This window comes from Maylandia zebra, linkage group LG17 (assembly GCF_041146795.1).
Source record: "Maylandia zebra isolate NMK-2024a linkage group LG17, Mzebra_GT3a, whole genome shotgun sequence".
Taxonomy (NCBI): Eukaryota; Metazoa; Chordata; class Actinopteri; order Cichliformes; family Cichlidae; genus Maylandia; species Maylandia zebra.
In genome coordinates, this window is record NC_135183.1 from 37,338,421 (window position 1) to 37,361,493 (window position 23,073).

The 23,073-nt window shown below is 40.2% G+C and overlaps 1 protein-coding gene across 1 annotated transcript in view; it reads right to left on the reverse strand.

Moving 5' to 3' along the window:
* Positions 1 to 6,523: 6,523 nt before the first annotated feature.
* The window catches only part of tafa2 (TAFA chemokine like family member 2), an 80,880-nt gene continuing 64,330 nt past the window's right edge, over positions 6,524 to 23,073 (reverse strand). The window contains exons 3-6 of the mRNA XM_076875673.1: positions 21,038 to 21,193; positions 17,786 to 17,910; positions 17,151 to 17,207; positions 6,524 to 7,432 (exon numbers count right to left, since the gene is read on the reverse strand). Coding sequence (XP_076731788.1) covers positions 17,178 to 17,207; positions 17,786 to 17,910; positions 21,038 to 21,193 — 311 coding nt within the window. The 3' untranslated portion in view covers positions 6,524 to 7,432; positions 17,151 to 17,177. The remainder of the gene's footprint in view (positions 7,433 to 17,150; positions 17,208 to 17,785; positions 17,911 to 21,037; positions 21,194 to 23,073) is intronic.

Below are 23,073 nucleotides of genomic sequence, written 5' to 3' on the forward strand. Positions count from 1 at the left end.
TTTTTCTTTTCGTTTTTTCTCAAATGTCTCTAAGCAGCTGTACCCCCCGGAGCTTTATGGCCCTGTCAGTAACGTAAAAAAACAAAAACCTTTCCAGTAATCTAGTGCAGTGTGTCTTGACCTGCTGGGCTGTGGCTAGTGGGTCCCTTTATGACAAAGGGATGAAGTTTTTTAATAAGTGTGCTTCCCAGAGCAGTGCAAGCTAATTTCTCACTGGGGTCCTCGACTAACAGACAGCAGAATTCAGCATGATACTCAAAAAGTAGTTGGTGTCTTAAAACATTTTTATCATTTAGGAGAGGACTTTGACAGTTTAGGTGCAGAATCTTTCTAAACATATTGTTTGCCCGTCATTGGGGGATACACAGGCTACGCTTCCTCTGCAAACAATCCTATGTAATCATCCATCACAGCAAGACGGTAACACAACCAACTTTATTCTCTCGAGGTTCATTGCTGTTGTTACTGTCACATCTTTCCTCTTAAAATGACTCAAACTAACGTACATGAAAGTGCAAATGTCCTTTCTTTTCCATAAACTGACACTTACAAAGAGAATTTTGCAAACAGACTATATGTATGCAAGAACATGTCAAGCATCATAACATGAAATTTTTAACAAGGCAAGACAGAAATTAATTTTTTAAAATCTATTTTTTAAATGCATACATGCATAAAACAGTCAATTTCAAAGAGTTCTATATTTTTGTTAATACACCCTTAATTGTGTATTTAATACACAATTGAAAAACTAGCTTACAAATAATGACATTAAACCCTGCTTTTATTTTGTTTTCTATTTTTTTTGGGGGGGGGGGGGGGTTTGCAGTTTTCTAAATGCCTGCGTGGATAATGGAGTGGCACGTGGTGCTGTTTACAGAAAGGCAGACGATGGTTAGAATTTATTTTAAATCTTTAGATTTCACTGGGCAAGCACTGCTGTCCTTGCTTGCTCTGATTGAATGAACACCACTGGTGCAATAGCTCACCCTTTTTGAGGGTCTGATATTGGGTTGGGATAGCAACTCAATAATAGACCCTCAATATTAGATTTCTAATTGAACTAAACTTACAGAGTTCATGGTCTCGGTTACTTTTTCTCCTTTGCTTCCTTTTCCTCTGTTCTTGATTCCAGTGACTAGACCACCAAATTATACACTTTTCTTTCTGTCTGAAATTTTTCTTCATTACTGGTGTCTTAATTGCCATCCTTAATGTTATCATTATTATTATTATTATTATTATTATTATTATAGAAGAAGATGGAAAAAGAATAACTAAATAAACTTTGTTACTACCCAGGGTTTATTTTTTGGGGCGGGGCTTCATGTGGATACTTTTAAGCACTGATGTTAGGGGTGCAGTTGCTTTGACAGGTCTTTTACATACAGTTTATGTTATTTATTTGAGATGAGTATATTATATATGAATAACAAACACACTAATTGCAACTCACACAATATCTTTACATTATTATATTGTATCATCTGGCTGTAGAAACTCTAGCTGGCACAACATGACCTAACGGCGTATTATTTTTAACAGTTAATTGTCCTTGTGCTTTGCTTGTCACTCGGCTGGTTGTGTAACATGATTAGAATTGTAACACCAAAACAATGAACCGGAAGATGCAAAAACTCATTGTAAAGCTGAAAGAAACTGAATAACTGTTCAAAGTGTTTAGTTGGTTTAACTGTAGTGACAACCTTTCCATTGCAGTTATATATTAGTGGTATATTTTTCATTAAAACAGCTTTAAATTAGAATCCAACTTGGGTGTCTACAGCAGGGGAAACAACCTGATGGCTCTTGTGTCTCTTGTCTCAATAGAAAATTGCTGCTAAAACACAGTGTGTCGCTGTGATGAAACATCCATATGTGATTTTAGAACATTTTCAAGAGGAGCAAGTTGCACCAATTCACCCTCAGAGGACAAACACACAAATAGAGTCATTATTCACAAGATTGTTTCATTTTACAAAGCAGAAAGATTATACTCAGAATGGATCAACATGATGATAACAGATGGCATTCTTGTTGTGGAAGGCAAGGTGAGATTAAAAAGAAAGACGGAGTAAGCAGGAGTAATACTGTGGCAGAGCTGCGCATTTCAAAACAACCGACCACTTTTCCTGCTGATTTACATCAAAAAACGACTCATCTGTCTACACTCTGTGATTTTCTCAAATGTGATGGCAGGAGTCATGGCAGGCCTTTTTCAGATGTGCTGAAAACGAACTTTGGCTATTGATTTGATAACTTCAACACCCCTCTGAGGCGATGCGTTTTTAAAGGACCATTGACACTACATGGAAGCTTAAATGACAGCAGAGCGACTGATTAAGCTCGACTTGAACTGCGTTCTCCACAGAGATGTTCCAATTCAGGGAGATGTCTATTTACAGATATTTTAGGATGTGACAGAAAAAGTCTTATCTAAGAAGCTTTTACAATCAATGTAATACAGCTAGATTCACAATTTGTTGTACAAAGAGACACTTTTCATAGTTTTGACCCTGTAAACTACCACAGTGGATTTTAAATCAATCAGTATGGAATGGAAGTGCAGACTTCCAGGTTTGATAATTACATTATTGCAGTGTTTATGTGCATTAACCATTTTTAAGAGGCTCAAAAGTAACTGGACAACTGAATGACTAGCAGTTGCATTGACATACGAGGCCTGTTCCCTTTTAATTTAATGACCACGCAGGAGTAATAAAGTTTATTCAAAGCATTGAATTTGTATTTTATAGCTTTTCACTGTAATTTTAAATATGACATCCATGCAAGTGAGAAGGGCCATCATCAGGCTGGAAAGAGGGATAGTAACAATCTGCTTCTATCATTAAAAGAAGTAATGCACCGGCCTACTAATGACTGAATTACTTCCATGGTTGAGAAAAAGAACTCAACTTCTAAACAAGTCATGAACACTGCCAGAGAGGTAAGCGTGTTATTGTCAAAGTCTACAATCATGAGATCAAATCATGGAAAAGGAGAGGAACAGTTCATGATCCAAAGCAAACCACATTATATGTCTAGCATGGTGGAGGCAGTGTTATTGCATAAGAAGAACAGGATCACTAGTGTTTATTGTTGATGTGACTGCTGACAGAAGTAGCAGGATAAAATCTCCAATTCTGCTCAAACTCAGAAATTAGATGTTCTGTCAATGTCTCAGTCTCAACAAATGCAAAGAGACCCACAAACAAGCAGCAACACAAGGTGGCTGTAGTAAAGACCTGGCAGAGCATCTCGATTTTGGAAATGCAGCATTCGGTCATGTCCATGGGGTCTGATTGAAAAGATATTCATCCAAGTATTTAAAACAGTCCTTACACTGAAACTCATGGTAGTCTGTCCAATTAGTTTTGAGCCTCTGAAAATGGTGAACTTTGTATAAAAATGACAGTTATTCCTGAACAGTAAATGTAACAATTTTTGTTGTTGTTGTTGATCATTTGTTTTAAAATCCACTGCACATCCTGTGCAAATCAATTCTGTCAACAGTCCCAGAGCAGCTGAATCAGCAAAAACAGCTGCAACACAATTTGAATATAATAAACATTATGAAAGCAGAAGTGTTGTACTGGATTAGATTTACATTAAAAAGTGTAAAAAGTGCTTTGAGTTTAAGGCTAAAATAAACTGTAAAAATCCAGCGAGCTAGTTCAGGCAGGCAACGTGAGCTGTGCTTCGTCATGAACACTAACATGCCTCATCTTCCAAACACCACCTCCCAGCTTTGGTGTTCGAGTTGAGCTGCAGAATCTCCAATCACGTGTCAATTCCACTGCTTCTTTTTTTTTCTCAACCCCACCGCCACCCCAACATACACCTGTGCTCAGAGTCGGTTTTTTGTTGGGGGCAAGGGAAGGGCGACCAGACAGGAGGAGCTCCAGAGTTGTTGCTACTATAGGAAAATGCTGCCACCGCAAACAGGGAAGACGATGCAGATAAGAGGAGAAAGAGACCTTCCTACACTTCTCTAAATGTATCTGTTATGCTAGGAGATTTTATTATTATTATTATTATTATTATTTGCAAAAAATAAATTATAGATGACCTGGAATTGTCAGCGAGAAGAGTGTGGCGTTATCCTTAAATCCTTATCCTTATTATTATTTTAATATTGATTATTATTATTATTATTATTATTATTATTATTATTATTATATTTCACTTTCACACAAGTGTTGTGAGACTTCATGTTATCTTTCATATCAAAACAATTATAAAAAAAACAACTTACAGAACATATTTAGTTTTGTCCGATTTCCCTGTGGCTCCTCTGTTTCCCTCCGATTGCTGGTGTAAGATTAAAGAAACATTAATACAATGAAAGGAGGCTAACAGTCAGAATTCTGGCTGTGTGGCTACTCTTAAATATATCTAATTTTACAAATTACAAGTGAAATGTGTTGCGTAAATTACTTGCAGCCTCATCAGGAGGTTGTGGACTGTTCTGGGCATATACATTTGCACTTTAAAATGACCCCTAGCACTGCAGCTGTATTTTAAAAGTGTGGTTTGGGAAGCAGAGCAGGTTGTCTCCTACTGTACTCCTCCAGTCTGCATGTTAAAGCATCCTTGGGCAGGATACCAAACCTCAACTTCTTCCCAATGCATGTATCCGTGTGTGAGTGCATGAATGTTTCTTATGCTTGCACAGAGTGCTTGATTGGCTTGAATGAGGCTTGTAATGAAAAGTGCTTTGAGTGCTCAGTTAGAGCAGAAAAGTGCTATAGAACTACCAGTTCACTTACTCGAGGCAAAGTGGAGCACTAAGCTAAATGTTGTTGCAAGCATGGCAGTTATAACACTAACGTAAGTTTCACATGTGCCCTGCAGTACCGAACTTTTTTAGGCAGAGCTGTGTGTGAAAATGCAAATGTCCAACACATGGTGTTAAACCGACAGCTTCCTCTTACAGTCTGTGTTATGTCCGATTGTGCAAATGTTAGAATAGCATAGACAGTTATCTGTTAGGTAGGCTTCATCTGTCTGTGCTGCTTCCTGTGCACTCTATCCAGGAGGTTCCCTCAGCTAAAGCAGAGTACTTCTAGTAGTATGTGTGTGAATGTAAGAAAGGACATCTGTGAATGGTCTACTTCCCCTGACATTATCATGAGTGCAAACGCCATTTTACCATTTTAATTTAGAAGCTGAAAGAAGAGTCTGCAGGAACTTCCACACAAAAATTCTGCACTTCAGCTAGAGTGGTTTCACTGCAGTCTGCAAAGATAGTGAGTGTCTGCACCGAATTCCACTTTTCCACAGCAAACAGTTGTTAAAACATTTCATCTCTAGACACAAATGGTAACATCATGGTGACACTAGAAGAAAAATCTTTAAAGGTACGTGAAAAATTATTTTTTATGTAGGTTGTTTAACAGAAATGAGAATTTTGTAATCATAAATATACACTGATCATGTAATCTGGTCTTCCAACCAACTGATGCATTCTCATAAATTTAAAAACATAGAAGTAGCTGCCATGTTGAATATAGTAGCCAGGATGAGGATTTCCATTCTGCATAATCATGTTTTATGTACATGTTAAGAAACCAGTCGCACGCAGTACATAAATAATTAACTGGTAAATTGTATTTAGTGTACCTTATATGTTAGCTTTAATTCTGAGGTCACAAAAAGTTATTTCAAACTATATATGACCATTCAACATCTATCTATCGAGCTAAAGTTGGAACCCTCCCATTTCGGGACAGCTGACAACCAGCTGGCTAAACAACAACATCTGGTTATAAGCTAATATTATGCCAGCTAATGTTATGCCTCCGATAAACAGTTTGATTCTAATATCATATTAATTTATTAACTAAGAGTCCAACCTTGTTAAATCCACTTCAAAGAAAGTTGCCGGCTAACAGCAAACAACACAAGCAAAGTTCAGGCTATCACCAACAATTCACCTCACTGTCATCTGACAGACGTTTGCTTTACGGATTCATCTACATAGGCCATCAGGAGGCCATCAGTCCAATAGATGTGGACAGATCCTGACAGGTGAAGTAAACAGCAGACTCAGTCTAGGCTGTCATGAACCCAAGTTGTTTCGTCCTACAGCGGCCACTGTAGCTCGGATTGTGCATTTGAATAAGTAGGGGTAAGAAAACAGAATTGAGTTGACTGCAATCTGCAATTACTGACCTCTACTGGTGACATTTAACACACTTTACCTTTAACATTTTGTGGGATCCACGAATGTTTGTATGAAATTCTGTGCCGGTTTATTCAGAAGAGATAGGGACACAGTTTTAGAAAACATCATATAAAAAAAAATCATAAAATCTCCAAAGTCCAGAAAGGGGACTGCCATGTTTAAGGAGCTGCCATAACACCAGGTGCCCCTCATGATCCAACCCCAAAGAGCTTTGTGTCTCTTCCCAGAGACCTGATAGGTGAATGTGTAAGCCACTACACTGTGGAGCCTTTCAGTCACTGTCACATACAGATGGTTCAAAGACACGTGGCTTTAGTTACACAACCATAGTTTATTACTGATGTCATCACTTACACAGACAATGGAAGTGTCAGCGATACCTACTAAAAGGTGATCAGAAAATCATACTTGAGTAACTAGTTGAAAACAGCTTCAGGACCGCTGCTGTCAGATGCTGTTTAATTTACACTAAACTCTTGTCAAAAATTCGAACTCCCGAGCCATATTCCAAAAAAGATTAATACTAATAATAATAATGATAATAATAAACAATATATTTTAAACTGATAAAAGTGGCTTGAAATGACAGGATGATTTTCAGAGGACCTTCAGGCCACACATGGTTTCCTCTTGCTGTCTGGTAACAGCTGGTAGGTTTGACCAGTTGGTGCCATTTTTTTTTAAAGTGCTGGTTTCATGTAACATGTCCTTGTTTTAGCGTTTGGGTTGAATTCCTCTTGATTGTGGCTGTGTATCTCTATGAAAACCACCCCATTTAAATATATTTAACCCATATTAAACTTTTCAAAGTACACTCTGTTAGAGAAGAAAGCCACGATGCATTTTGTGTTCGATATTTGCAATGCTTATACGACATACTGACTTGCTGTTCACCCTGGACAACATGTGATGCAAAAAAACCTGTGAACGAGGTATTACTCTATAAATAACATATAGGCAAAGTTCACCGTTGTATTCTACTACAAGCAGCACAATGTCAGATTAAATCCTGTTGTCCGGTAAGGCTAGTCATACGGAGTCCTTTGAAAAGGAACGCTGAATGATCAGTACTTTTAATGGGATCTGCTCCTCTTTTTGATGTCCATAGAGTTCAGGAAGAAGCATTCAAAGTTTTCCAAAGTTTAACTGCACTCCAGAAGAAAGGATGTCTCTATTTACAGAAAGGTCCTTTGCATTACTCTCTTCTCCTTTGATGATCCCGCGGGCCAGAACTGTTGGTTCAACCTAAATCAGAAGAGAAACCTAATGAAACAAAGTCAGAGCCAGGACAGCTGCAGAATCATCAAAACATCACCTATGAAAGAGTTACAGAACATAACATTATTTTTTATATATATAGACATACAGTATATAATTGTCTGAGGTCACAAGAGGAAAAAAAATGGAACTGCACAGAACTGAAAAGCATAGCCACCAGTTATAAAACTAAACTTTATCAACCGAATGCTCCCGCCTACGCTGATTGACATGTCAAAGATGTTGGCAAAGCAACAACAGAATCAGATGCATTATTCAAATCTCGAAGCCCTGATTTTTCCATTCTTGCTGCTTACTTTTGATGTTTGACACTGTGAGGAAACAGATTTCATCTTCACAAGAAAAATGTTTAAAATGGTCTGAAAGCCCCACAAGAACATCGCTGTGTAGGTTGATTCTGTTCATCTGGAGAAATGCTACGTCCAGATGCATCAAGACATTGCTGTGTAGCTATGACATAACCTGTTATATGATTTATAGGACTAGAACCCTGGCACATTCAGCACCATCCAAGTAACAGCCTCCAGGGTGGAAGTGCCAAAAATTGTAGTACCTACATTGGCCACTTGAGGCAGGCTCTAAAAATGACCCAATCATCATGATTGCTGAACTTGCTAAATGGACACAAGCAAAACATTTTTTTCAAACCTGACTGAAGCTGCTTTTTAACATAGCAACAAAACAGAGAGAAAGCAGGAAGCTTAACAAGCAAGCACAATGCAAACTGCATCTAGACTCAAGAGCAGCAGGGCTGTGTTCTCTATGACGAATCATGCTTCTCCGTCTGGCAATCTGATGGACGAGTCTGGGTTTGGTGGTTGCCAGTCGAATGACCGTTGTGTGACTGCATTGTGCCAAGTGTAAAGTTTGGTGGAGGGGGATTATGGTGTGGGGTTGTTTTTCAGGAGTTGGGCTCGGCCCTTTAGTTCCAGTGAAACAAACTCCTAATGCTTCAGGAACAGTTTGGGGATGGCCCCTTCCTGTTCCAACATGACTGTGCACCAGTGCACAAAAGAATGTCTCCATAAACACATGGATAATCCAGGGGTCTGTACAATTAAGGTTGCAACAAGAGACATAAAAGGTGAAAAAAGAATTAAGCTAACGGTAAATATTGTTTATCAGCATGATGTTATGTCCTTTTGAAATGGCCATCGAAAGGCAAATGTGGATGGACATGTGCTCAAGTGAATTGAGTGGATACCAGTGGCTGAAGCACCTAGTAACTCTTACCACCAACGTAGATACCCTCAGAAAGAAATCATGCCTGGTTTTCAAAGTAAGAATGGTAACAGTAGCTTTCCACTGCTTCAGAGAGTGGGATTGTTTCTTCTAGACTGGAAAGTTGTTGATGCTAATCTTTGCCATGTGCTAACCGTCTAGCTGGGTTTCTGCAAGAAAACTTGTGAGACTCAGTGACTGAGATCAGCAAGGTCGGGCGAAACATTGCAGCTGAATAATATGGCGACATCCCGTTGCTATAGCTCTAATTGTGTGTCACAGACAGAATAGGTGCCAAGGATTAGGTAGCCGCTCTTCACTTCTGTAAAAACACAGTGTGTGAGACAGAAAGGAGTGGGGAGTTTATCTTCCACCTCCAGCTAGAGAACACAGTCACATTTAATTGCATTCACCTATAGCAATGGATGATTCAGCTTAAGGTAATTAATTAGTGGGCATAAGTGGACAGATATCAGCTAAACAGATAAAATGCTTTAAGTATTTACATTTTCTTTTAGTCCTGTTTCCTTTATTAACTTCTTTGTTAGTTTTTTTTAGCTTTTTTTTTGTGTAATTAGTTTAAAAATAGGCCAATAAAATGCTTAACAGTAGCCTTATATTAAAAATTAGAAATTATCTTTAAAATATTACCACTGCTTAGGCTGAGCAGTAGTCAAACAATAATAATGCAATCATGTGATAGCTATCTACTATCTAACTGTTAACTGGGGAGTGTCGGACCATCTATAAATGAATTATATTAAGTCTATCTAGTGCTTAGGTCACAGGTTTGGAGCTTATTCCACATGCTATAGCGCAAGAGGTGGGTCAAAACGACCCCAACCTCTCACATCCACATCTAAAGCTAATTCACAGCCAACAATTAACCCAACAAGTATTTCTATGGACTTTTTTCAAGGCTTTTTGTCAATTTTTGTCAAACTCCGCTTCAGGTCCCAAAGTCAAATGAACACTGTAGCATCACTGAGAGTTAAAAACTGTCTAAATTCTTTCATCCGTAATAAAATGATCAGCGTTGCTGCTTTACCAGGTGTAACAATTAAGTTTAACATCCAGAGTTAGAAGTTAGCAGGAAGTTAGCTCGCTAGTTTCCACCTAAACATGACATAGCATGTTCTGACGGAGAGATTTCTGAAAAATTCAATCGTACAGCTCTGCTACGTGAAGACAGAAAACTAAACAGCAGTGACGTTTCTAGGTTTACTGAAGTCGGGCTAGCTGGTATATAATGATGTGTTACATGGTGGCTAGCTACCATGTACAGCTACATAATTACATGGTAAGGTTTTGAAAACTGAGCTTTAAAATGAACAGTGGTAATAAAAAGCGAGAGAGGCCGGCAGTGATCACTGAATGTTTTTAGGGGCTTGTTCAGATTGAATAGATTAAGAAAGAAAACATTAAAAATGTTAAAAGCACAACAGCCTTAATAAACGCAGAGTAATTTGGACTCGGAAGCAGGGTTCATGCTTCATCACTTAAAGTTGACCTTGAAGACCGTGATGGATGTAAGGTAAAATTTAGTAGTAGTTTTGCCTAGCATGACCCCCTTCTACACCCCTCAGAATTTATTCAAAATTTTTCAGGCTATCATGTTTACATACAGAATGACAGGCATGCAAATCCTACCAAAAACATAACCTCCTTGGTGGAGGTAATAACATTTGGTCTAAAACCCCTTTACCTACTTGTGCTATGAAATGTGAAAACTCTTTAAATTATTCCTGTACAATAAATGAGCATAAGGTCTGTGTGCTTTTTATGCATTTACTATATAATGAAAGATTAAACTGGTAGGACTAAAAAACTGGTCTGTATAGAGCCAGAGATTTTCAAGGCTATATGAGAGCTACAATATAATCACCACAACATTCAAACTGAGTGTAGTGCACACTGGACCAAGTTGGCTGGTATTCCCCTTTCATGAAGAAGAGCAAGCATTTAACATAACATTAGATGTAGTGGTGGTGTAGTGGGCAGTATGGTGGTTAGCACTGTTGCAGCAAGAAGGTCCTGAGTTCAATTCCACCATCAGGCCGGGGTCTCTCTGTGTGGAGTTTGCATGTTCTCCCCGTGTTTGCGTGGGTTCCCTCCGGGTACTCCGGCTTCCTCCCACCGTCCAAAGACATGCAGTTTGTGGGGATAGGTTAATTGATTAATCCAAATTGCCCATAGGAGTGAATGTGAGTGTGAATGGTTGTCTGTCTCTGTGTGTTAGCCCTGCGACAGACTGGTGACCTGCGCAGGGTGTACCCTGCCTCTTGCCCTATGACAGCTGGGATAGGCTCCAGCAACCCTGAGAAGCAGATGGATGGATGGATGAGATGTAGTGTTATATAAAAATACTGGATACTTGCTGCAGTTGTTAGTAGCAGTTGGCAGCCACTTCTGCCAGTGGTTCAAAACTCTGTGCAGCAACTCCTGCTGATGTGAAACACATCTGGAGCTCTTTCAGATTAGTCTTCTTCCTGTTCCTAAAAACTAACAGCCTTTTGTATCTGCATAAATTGTTATCACAGTGCTGTACATACAGTGCAACATGAGGAAATAAGATGCTGGTGGGTTGTTTCCGAGTTCTCCGCTGTGACATACTGCAAAGACCTCCATTCTCCTTGAGATTAAATTGCCTGTCATGAAGCTCGGCAGCTGACTGGCAGCTCCTCTGCTCCTCTAAAAGTACATTCTGGAAAAGACTCGAGGAGCCTAGCATAACAACCTTCATAACGACGTCCCCTATCAATTCCAACCGCCTGTCAGGCGCCACGTAGGTTTGACGAACTGAAGGAAGCCATTGGCGGACTTGTAAGGCCCCCATTATTGATGCTGAACTTCTGACAGGAAACAGACAGCTCTGACAGCCTGGTTAGATTAATTCACAAATGGTCTGTTTGATGAAGAATTGGGCAGAGCAGCATGGCGATGCATAGTTTTATTTTAATCATCCACAATTATGCAGGAAAGGAAAACAATCCAAGAACCATCAGGCCACCACTTGACAAGAAAACCAGCATAATCACATCAAGCAGAGAGTGAAGAGTTTCCATAAGTTCAGGTGGTTGCACCACTTTGCTGGTCGCTGAACAAGCTTGAGATAAATTCTTCCCTCTTTTTTATAGAGCCATTTATATTCAGGGCTGTCATTGTGATTAATGTGGTACTAATTTGAGAATAATTTCAGGCTGAAATGACAAAGAGCAAAGTCATTTCTTGTCAGGAGAGAAACTGTCTTCAGAGATGGATCTACGCTGCGTTTCAACTCAGGAGGTGGATCATTACCAGGATTTGAGTGTCTCAAACACCGCCGAAAATCCTAAGAGGAAAAACCAAGTCTTCCCTGAGTATTGTGTTAATTTAATTGGTGGCTGGCAAGTGCTAATTTAACTGGCAAAAGCTTCATTTCTATTCAGCTCATGAAGAAAGGCTGGCTCAAAGTCTTAACACAGCAGGTACAGGGCTCATGTTTGTGTCATTTAGCTGTGTAATTGGAACACTGCAGTGTCCTTTCCTGCAATATGTTTTGTGTTCTAACTACCATGACCGGGGTTTTCGCAGGATGGCCATTTTAAAGATGAACAGGGAGTGATTTTAATGTGTGAATCAGCCTGTAAAATCAGCAGAAACTGAAAGTGGTGGCACCACAGAGCCACCTTTCTCCAAATTAAGTTTCACGCTCTGGACTATTGGGCAATTTCTGCCACAAATCAAAACTCGTAGTCACTGTTCTTCTGGGAAATTTATAGGTGTGGTGCTACTCTGCGCTTATTTAAATGGTAGAAGCATAGCAGATTAGTATCAAGGATGTAGCAGGGTGGGAGAAGGAGAAAACTTTCAGTATTCACTTTTCAAGGCGTTAATGATATTAAAACCTGGATTGCAACGGTAAGGAAAAAACAGGCTCTTATCAGGGGGGGGAGGATTGTACCTCAGGGTGGGCTCCGTTTGTATCCAACTCTGTGCAGCTGATGTCTTTAAAAATCTTGTTGTCCTCTTAAAAATTTACATTTAAATTTTGAAGCAGCAATATTTAAAAAACAAAAAAGGGTTAGGAATGGCTTGCATTTTCAGCCACAGCTGAAAAAAAAGTCACATAGTTAAAAGTGTTAGAGCACAGAAATGATGAGCTCTTTTCAAAACAGTGTTTGCAGCTAACCAAAGATCAGTGAGTGAAAACAAGTATTGATCTGCAGCTCAGCTCTCACAGTTACATTGTTTGCTTTGTAGTTATTGGTCCCGCTAGTTATTATTATCATTCCTTACACAATGATGTAGCTCAGGGTTTTAAGATTTCAAGGACTCGGGGTGACGTTCATGACTGTCATAGCAATTTTTCACGCTCTGAAATGTAATGGCTCTGAAATCTAAGCAGGCCTCGAAGTTTCACTTAAAAAAAACATCACTTTATCTCAGTGGCAGCATAGCAATGGAAATATCAGCATATAACGATTCACTGTGTTTTACTCTTTATCATAGTCAGATCCACAGGAAAAAACAAATAGGCTCAAGCACTCTGACAATATTATGGTATATGCCTGGTATATCAGGATATTTAGAAATCCCCAAATCATTTGAAATACCATCAAAACTACAGACCTTCTGCTTTCTATTAAGGTCATGTGATGTATTGTAGTGTAGTCTACTTCAAAGCATGCAGCTTTTTAGCACCAGCAGCTGAGACCCAAAGATGGTGACTGTGAGAGATCGAGGGCAATGCTGAGTGATCAGTTTAAAGAAATGTCTCTGCCTCTCTCTGTATGGGAGCATTAGTTATTTCCTGATGATAAAGGTGAGCTAGCTGATATATTCCCACTTTTAATTTCTTCCAATTAAAAGAGCAGTTTAGTGCCATGAGTTTCTCCCAGAAGAATGCAAGGCAAAGGGTGCTTTTATTATACCAGAAAAAGCTCTTTCCAGTGCAAATGACTATGTCGAGTCGTGAAAAAGAAAGTTTTCACATGACTGTGTGCAGTCCTGTAAAAAACTAAGTCCTCCCTATCATTTAGCAGCTTGTAGAACCACCTTTAGCTTGAAGTAACTGTTTCCTGTATGGTTTCATGAGCCTCTCACATCATTGTGGGAGGCTCTTCTTTACAGTGTTGCTTCATTTCATTGAGGTTTGCATCCATTCATTTATGTACAACTCTCTGAAGGTTCCACCACAGCATTTCAGTCAGTTTTAGCCAAGCTTTACTCACATTTTGCTCTAAAATATTTTGGTATACAGAGCAGAACATGGCCCATTAAATCACAGCAAGCTGTCCAAGACAACGAGCACAAATCATAACAGCACCACCACCGTGCTCGATAGTTCAAATGAGGTGTTTGTGCTGATATGCAGTGTTTGGTTTACACCAGATGTGCCGCTGTGCATTATGGGCAAACAGCTGCACTTTGGTCTCGTCTGTTCAAAGGACATTGATGCAGAGGTCTTGTGGTTTGTTCAAACATAAGCTGTGCTGCCATGTTCTTTTTAGAGACAAGAGGCTTTCTCCTGGCAACACTTCCAAACAAGCCATGCTCATTAAGTCTTTTCCTAATTGTACTGTCATTAAATAAACCTTTAATATGCTAACTCAGAGTCTGAGATGTTGCTGTTTCTCTAAACACTGCACAGTCTGACCTTGGTGTGAATTTGCTGGTGTGTCCACTCCTCGGACGATTGGAGCATTCACATCCACGTTAATAGACCAACAAGGTACCAAATATGGTTCTGTTATAGAGGTCCTCACACTTGCAGATGATCAATTAATCAAGTGCATTTAATTAACATCACCTGGCTGGTACTTGTACTCTTAATTCCTATGGAAGCAGTAAAGGTGGACTTTTTCCCCCCAACTTTATCAAATCCTGCAGGTAACATGGAACTATTCTCCATACGCACATCCACTGAACAACAGAGCAAAGAGATGGTGTCCTACTTCTACCCTGAGCTGAAAGTAATGTAGTCTATACCTTAAGAAGAGAAGTGAATTACCATTAACTCAATCCATAAATGAGTGATCATAAGCAGACGGATGATAGATGAACAAATAAAGGAGTCTAAAAGTACTGTACAATAACATTTGCCTGAGCATATCCTAGGAGCAATCCAGAAGGTGTTTATTTCTCTTTCTTTTACTTTCTCTGCCATTTTTCTACAATAACTTACAATCAGTGTCATTTGGTAGATTACATGACAAAAGTCCTACAACGACTTCAAGAACAAAACACAAATCTCCCAGAGTAATGATTCTCCTCAGCGTGAGATGCTGTAGACTTTTTCATCTGTTCAAATTGAATCGTGAATCGAGTATGTGGAGGATGAGCAGAGGTTTAAAAATATAAAATTATAAGAGAACTATAAACAGTGTAATAAAAAAGCGGCACTAGCCCACATTAGAGTTTTTTTTTCCCTCTCATCCCTGCGGTATAACGCATCGCAGGCAGCGCAGGTTACTGCTGTCACCTTTGAGGATGTCTGTGTTTATCTGTATAAAAGATACAGTTTAAACTGTTACCTCTTGCTGCCATTTGGGGCTCTAAATGTGCAAAAGTCATTGTTGCGTCTCAGCATATTTACATGTCAGACACTGTTTTTCTTGCTGAGACGTGCTCCAAACCGACTCTATTCCCCACTGGGTTCCGAGCTTTGTGGTAGCCCGTCGCTGCGTGGTTTATATTTTGAACTCTCGAGGTGCTTCTGGGTGCATTCGATGCATTTATGATACAACCATACAGGTCAGAATAGCTGAGTTCCTAGTTTATGTTGTGCTGTTTTCCCGAAAAGCTAAGCAAAGGTGAAGAAGAAAGCGTGACCCCCCGCTGCTTTAAGCAGCCTGCAGAAAGATCTGAAACTTAAGAAACTTGTTTCTCTGACTGAGTTCAAAGGTGTGCAAGATAAATCCGCTGGGAAATGCTGATGCTTTGAACAGGTTGTTGTTGTGTGTTTGGATCATAAACCTCTTCTCATTCAACTCTCTAGTGTGGTTACGTTACTGGGAGAGATGTACTTAATAATATATGTCGTGTCCAAATTCATGGGCTGCATTCTCCTGAGGCCGCATTTGTAGACCGATTACGTCACAGCGACGCGCCGAAGGCTGTCCAAATTCGTAGACCCCTCCGAATGCAGCCGACAAATGCGTGCTCCTTTTTCCGAATTTGAAGGATGGGTCGGGTGTGTCCTTCGTGGCCCACCATATCCCAGAATTCATAGCGCGGCCCAGCCAAGCTCCAGTTTCCGGCTAATGGCGGCCGCTACTAAGTTTTAAAATTACTCTTATTAATCTTTCTGGGTCACAAAATAAACTTTTAACATATTTTCAGGCGAGAAAGTAGCTGTGTAAACATCAAATATCTGCTCGGTTTATCAAGATATCGCATCTTTGCTAAAGTGCTTCGACGTTTTCGGAGACGTCTGCTACCCACCAGCTCGATAGCTAGCCGGGAGCTCGAGGGTTACTGATGCGGCCGAGAATGGCACAACTCCCGGCACATCATTTTCAGATCACCGCGGACTTTCGCTGCTCGGGTTAAACGTTGTCAGCCGGTGATCAGCTGTGATCAGCTGATCACGGGGCCGGGGTTAAAAGAGAGACGCCAGACATCATTCTCTTCGTGTCAGGAGCTCCGAAACTCTGCCGACGTCAGTCTCCGCCTGATTCAGCAACCGTGAGTGATTATCCCTTCAATCCTTTTTCTCTTCCCGGCTCCGCTCGCTCTCTGTCGGTAACGACCGTTCCGAAGCCACGCTTCGTGCACTGATCGTTACTAGAATAACTGCGTGCCTGCTCCAAACCCACCGCTAGCCTTCGCCGCGCTTGGGTCTAGCCAACACGCCACACGGGCACGCCGAATTACTGTGTGTAACCCGCCCGGCCGTGACAAACGTAATATATAAGTCACTTAGACAACCTAAAAATGTTATTGTTGGGCTTTTTTTCAGTGTTTTGTTTGTTCGTGAGTAAATCGGTTTGGCTGAGATTAAAGTTATTAGATTAGATAAAATAAAACTTTATTAATCCCCCGGGTGGGTTCCTCCTTGGTTTTTACACAGCTGACTAAACGTCAAACAGAAAACTGATTAAACAGAAGTGTGAGATGGCCGAGAGTTTACTCCAGTGTCCTGTTATATTTTAGACAGCAAGGAGCAGACGGCTGAGTTTATTAAACTCCACCGAGACAGCGGTGACGCTAATCAGAAGGCTAGACCGTCCAATTTCACGGCCGTTTACTTCCGGCCTACCCGATCTTCTGAGGACCCGGCCCACGTAGACCGCGAAGGTCGGGTCCTCGGGAGAATGTAGCCCATGAATTTGGACACGACCATAATTTGACTATAACGTAAAAATGAGCCATCTTTGAAAATTCTTTATGTTCAAAATGAAAGTGAGGATTCTAATGAATTGAGACAAGTAAATGTTTGAAACATCAAATATAATAAGGAGAACAATAACAGATTTATCACCTGGACGCCGCTGTGAAGCATCTGACGTTACCAAAGCTGGTCTCTGTCAGCAGAAATCTGTCAAACAACAAAAGAAAATACAGTCACCACGTGATAATTACCTCAATCTGTTCCCAGATATCACTCATCTCAGAAGCCTGGACCACTAAAAGCAAAAAATGATTACAAAGATGTATGTATATATATATAATATAAAATAATCCCATTTTGAGGTCTCGACAAATCCCTTAATCAATAGCCCCAGGCTCCAGGCTCCCGGCTCCCGGCAGGTGTGGTGCAGGCAGTTTAAATAATTAAGTACATGGAGAGAGGCAGAACTGAAGTCTACGGGTCATCATAACACAGTGAAGGATACGGGCATCACGTTACAACGTTAAAAGCAGGTAATTGGAGTGAGTAATTGGCCAGTTTGGGTGCTTGAAGTGGCCTGAAAGTGCTAAGGAGACATGGCAGCCCATTGATTACAGGCCCCAGGGGGTCCAAGCACCGACTGCAAACATCAGTTTTTAGGTAAAGGCAGAAGAGACGACGGTAATAGAAGCCGCAGCCTGTTGACCTTGTAGAGCTGAAGTGGGTTAGGTCAGATTCAACAGGTTTGGATGTGGCACCAGTGAAGACTTGTGGGTTAACCTTACCTTAGTGGTTTTGATCTTGTTTCCTGTAGCACAGCTCCAACCTTTCAGATCAGGAAGAACTTTGCATTCCTCCCCATCAAGGCACGGATGCATCTGACACCACCACTTCTGTTCCACTATTGACGCTAACAAAAAGACATAAAGGTCAAAGAACAAATAGGTGGAAATCTCTTTGTTCACAGTATTATGGTTAGGAAATACTGATAAAGGACTAGACTGTCGTGCTTATTTCTTTTTTTCACTTTTGAATGATAAAGTTGGTTTAGCTGCTAATCCAGAGCTCATTTCACATTTCACTGACATTGTGTCCCTGCAGATTTGCTAACTTAACATACTGTTTTAAAAAAGAGTAGTTAATATATTTATAGATGGATATAATCAACAATCCCACTAAAAGTCAAACACAAACAGGTAACAAATAACCAGGAACAAGATGGCTGTAATGGATTATGAGTGTAAGGCAAACTCTTCTCTTAATTTATTTTGCATTTATAAAGATTTGCCACTGCACACACTCTTCAGATGTTCATGGTTGGTTATCTTTCTGTTGACAAAGACCTCAGTCACACACAGACCTGTTGGGCCATTTGTCAACCACTAGCTCGCAGTGGTTTTGTTGATTAGTCAGACAGTTGGTTTAACATGTCAAAATAAGGTAAAAAAAAAAAAATGCTTGTAATAAATCCACGGCAGACTCGCCACATTTCCATCATTTTCAGCATACTTTATTATTATTTCACACACTCAGCTGCAGCTCTCCCGCTGCCAGCTGCACACATCACCCACAACAACCACACACTCAGGACCCAGTACTATTTATGCAGGGCGGTGTGATGAGCTGCATCGGCTTCTCCTGCAGCCGTGTCACAAACATGTCTGCCACAATGTACTCAAAAACCTAAAGTAGGTGATTCTTTGTTGAATATTGCTAACTAATAAAGAAGAAAACCATGTTTACCATCACACATTTAGAATTCATAAATGTTTTGTTTTTATATTAAAAGTCATTTGCATTTTATTTTGCAATTTCATTTCGACACCGTTTTTGTTTAGGTCTCAAGAACATTTCCACACAACGTTATGAGCCTGAGATGAAGCTTCCCATCGGATATAAATCAAATCATCATACCTGTCTCTCAGCAAGCCATGTCACCTTCCGACAGCTGTCTTAAATGATGTAAGATTTGCTTTTTGACTGGCAACACTCACCTCTATTTCAGGTATTCAAACAATCTTGTGACAAATCTGATCCACGTGTAAGGGTGGGACAGGAACTACGAACAGATGTGACTTCAGTCATGTAAATGGAAATCACTGAGTTGCATTGAGAACACCAACTCATCTGCCTCTGCAACAGTGAGCATTAAACCGCTAATGCTGAGTTCTACAAGACATTATTTAAATTTGGCTTATTACAGAGGTCATTATCCACGTTCCACAACCCCCTTCACTGCTGTTAGTGTACTTCCTAATGAAGAGAATGGGTATTATAATCCACATATACCGCTGGAGCCTCACTCCATTAAATTACAGAGAATGGAGAAGTTATGACATGAGGGAATCAATTTGAATTACACAGCTGGGGTTATGGCAGCAGTGTGGTGTAAAAAGTGCATCAGGTCAACTGCAAGCAGATGGTGGTTGTGTAACAGCAGCTATTAAAAAGCCACAAAGGTTTCTCGTGAAATGAAATGGGAGTATTGATGAACAAACATACCAAAAGTGTATGGGATACATCTCACTTAACAGGTAATGATGCCGTGAAGGCACGAGGGCAGCTCAGAGTGAAAACATCTGGGAAAAAGAATTAAAGTTATGCTTTATTTTTCCTTGATTGTTTTAGAGTAGCCATAAAAATGCCTTTGAATCAATGCACTGACCTTGGGTTTATACTCATAAATGATCACACTGGAGACACGCAGATCTGACTTCAAATCCTTTAATTTTCACAAAAATCGAGTGCACCTTATAATCCGGTGCGTCTTTTGTAGGAATTCTGGATGTGATTACTGATCTCGAACTGCTTTTATGATGTACACGGCGCTCAAAATCTGTCAAAAAATGTTTTAGTATGACTTTGGTAAGATACGAAGCTGCACCGCTTGATGGATTGTCGGAGCACTACGGCTACCATAGTCAGGAGCCTCGCGGAGTAATCTGGGTCCAAAACTGGCAACACAGTGAACACCAGCAAGCACTGCAGACACTGCAAAGCCTTGATAATCGCCCATTATCAGATTATCAAGGCAAAGATGTAAAAGCCTGTTTTGTTAAGTGGCTATACAACAATATGGTAGTACAAAATCCATTCAGTAAAGTTTTCGGGTATCTTTTGTAGCTGCCTCTCTAAAATTACACCTTCAGATCTCTTCAAGTTTTCTCAGATGTCTGCAGGTTCATTTATCTTCATATAAAGTGGAGATTGTCTCACACTGAGTGCAGCTAAAGGTAATCCCTGGTTGAGGAAGAAAGAATAATTAAAAGGTTAAGTGCTGATCATTCTTCTCTGAGATCACCCATGGAGCTTTAAACTGAGGCCAGTGGCTCACAGCTCTAATTTGCAGAAAATGTCAATACTAAAATGTCAAGGAATAGGTCAAACACGACTGGGTCCAGAGTTTAGCCAGAAATCCGTGCTTTTCAAACCAAAGAGAAGCAGCCACTTCAGCTGACACATTAGCATGCTAAGAGACCTTCTGGGTCATCGACTTTACAGTCTGCATTGGACAGCGTCACATTCATTTATCAGTCACTTTAAAAACCCTTCAGGAGAGTCTCTGCAAAGCCCTGGGGTTCCATCAAACTGTGAGAATATTTCAATGAGTTTTAATTACACGTTCATTGTGTATTCCACAGGATGTATCAAGCACAGAAGCAGTTACAAAGTGTTTTGAGGATTTTGAGCTTTAGTTGAATAAAACGAGTCATAACTATGCCATCTTAGGCGTTGGGAAGCTGATATAACTGTGTGTCTGTTTTCTTCATTTTATAAATGGACTACAAAAACAGAACAATGTCTAAAACGTATTGAAAAAAGGGGATATGTGTTGGTTCATTTCTCTGTGCTGTGACTGATAAGAAATTGTACTCTTTTAGCATATTCCTTCAATAGTAGACTTGGTACTGTATGTACTGGCATTTATCACTGACCTCAGCAAGTCTCCCTCAAAATCTGTGGGATGGAGTATCAGCAAAAAAAAAAAAAAAAAAAAGTTAACACTGCCAATGAAATATTGGGTTACTGGAACATACCATCTACGCACGATGGGGCAGCTCTGGTGGTGCCTGCCACTTGTCCGGGAAAGCAGGAGCACTTCACAGTTTGCGACCGCTCCTCAATTTTGTTCTTGTTGCAGCAGCGGTGCAACGCCACCACCTCGCAGGTGCCAGTTCGAACATGGTGGGCTGCTGGGGAAATGATAGAAAAAGTCAGTGCTCATTGAATGATTCACTGTAGTTTGAACACTCATTTGAAGCTGCACTGCTGGCCTTGGATTGAATCCCAAGATAATATCTCTCTTTGGTCTTTCATCTGTGGGAACGATTAGCCTGAAAGCAAAAAGGCCACTAATTTCCTTAAAAGAGCTCATTTATCACAGGCTTCTCTCGTTATGTGAACAGTACCAGTCTATAAATTTGTATGATTCACAAGTGACAGCTTTAACAAGAAACAAAGGCCAACATATGCTATATAATTTGCATATCATATAGTGACCCCAGATTCAGCTTTCTAAGGCAGGCTTTCTGCTTTGTGAAGTAACCCTAATGTGTTAGGCTCCAGTTAAACAGTTACATTTCAACTCATATATATATATATATATATATATATATGATTTAAGATCTTAGAAGACCACTAAAATTGTTATTGTTCTCTTTACTGCTGTGTTTTTCAGATTGGCTAACCAGCAGGGTATTAGCTGGTTTGCTGACCTGTATGTAGATTTGGCTGTTGCTTCTTCTATTCACTCAACCAGTTTCTAGGAAAAAGTATTTTAATGAGGTGGCATCTTTCTTTGGTGTCAGTTTTTCAACAGCTCCGAGTGAATCACTGGCAGCCCCGGTGTCTGGTTTAGTAGAGAAGGGGATTGTTAACTTGCTAGCATTTATCAAATATCCTAGCTTGGCAGGGGCTGACGTGGTGGCTATACTAGACGTGTTTCCCTATTGTCAGGGTAGACTATAGTACCGCCTGCTTCTGCACCTGTTGTACAGGTACTAACTGAGAACAGGCCGATGACACGCCTCCACTTTGACTCACTTTCTGCAGTCTTCACTTGGCTATGGCTAATGCTAGGTTGATGTTGTCTAGCATGCTTCCAGCTGAAGAGGGAGGAGTGTGATAGGGATTTCCAGTTTAAGAAAGAGTTGGAGTTGCAGAGGTGAAGTTGAAATAACGGCACCTGGAACCCCATCAATGTTCTTTGTGTGGCTCCCGCTGCTCTGCAGTCTAAGCTGGCATTTAATAACACTCTCAATTTTTTGTGACACTAAAATGGATACTTTGCACTTTAAATCTGATGAACAAATAGGTACAGGTACTGCCCTGGCTGCAGGATGTGTGGGCCATGATTCTGCAATGTAAATTAGTATACAAGACTCGAGAAATTTGTTCAGCCCTATCAGCTGAGGATACTTTTAACAATAAAAACTTAAAAAGTGCCATCCTGTTAGTCTGTGAACTTGTCCAAGAAGCAGGCAGCGCTTTCTGGGCCTAAGGAAGACATCAAAGCCAGGCCTGTCTTGATTTTGCAAGGTAGAAGGGTATTGTTTTCGATTGGTGGGTTGTAAGGCTGCTGGCTTTAATGCAAAAGGTGTCGTGACTACAACAATCTGCCATACTCGCTTCTGAGTTCACCGGGACCCACAAAGCTTCTAAGTATGATCAGCCCACAGAATAGTGTGCCAGTTGCATGTCCAACCCTAAGTCACAGAGAAAGGATTTCTTTTGTTTTAAGGCTGAATGTGAACAATATCAATGAAAACAGTCAGTTTCAGCTCAATTTCTTTTTTACACAACTTGTACGTGAATCATCAAATCATCTTTTACAGGTAAAATGCAGAAGGCTGCACTTTTATACAGAGCATGAGGCATATGTCGTGTAATACATACAAATGACTGATAATAATTGTGTATATCTGAGAAGTTTTCCATGTGGGAAAGTCACTCAATATGTTATGATTATGAAACACTAAAAAAAATAGCCTTTGTTTTGTTTTCATGAAAAGTCCTTAGATAGCCCTGATGGTCAGAGTCCCTTTAAGATCATTACTTACTTAAGTTTGGCTCT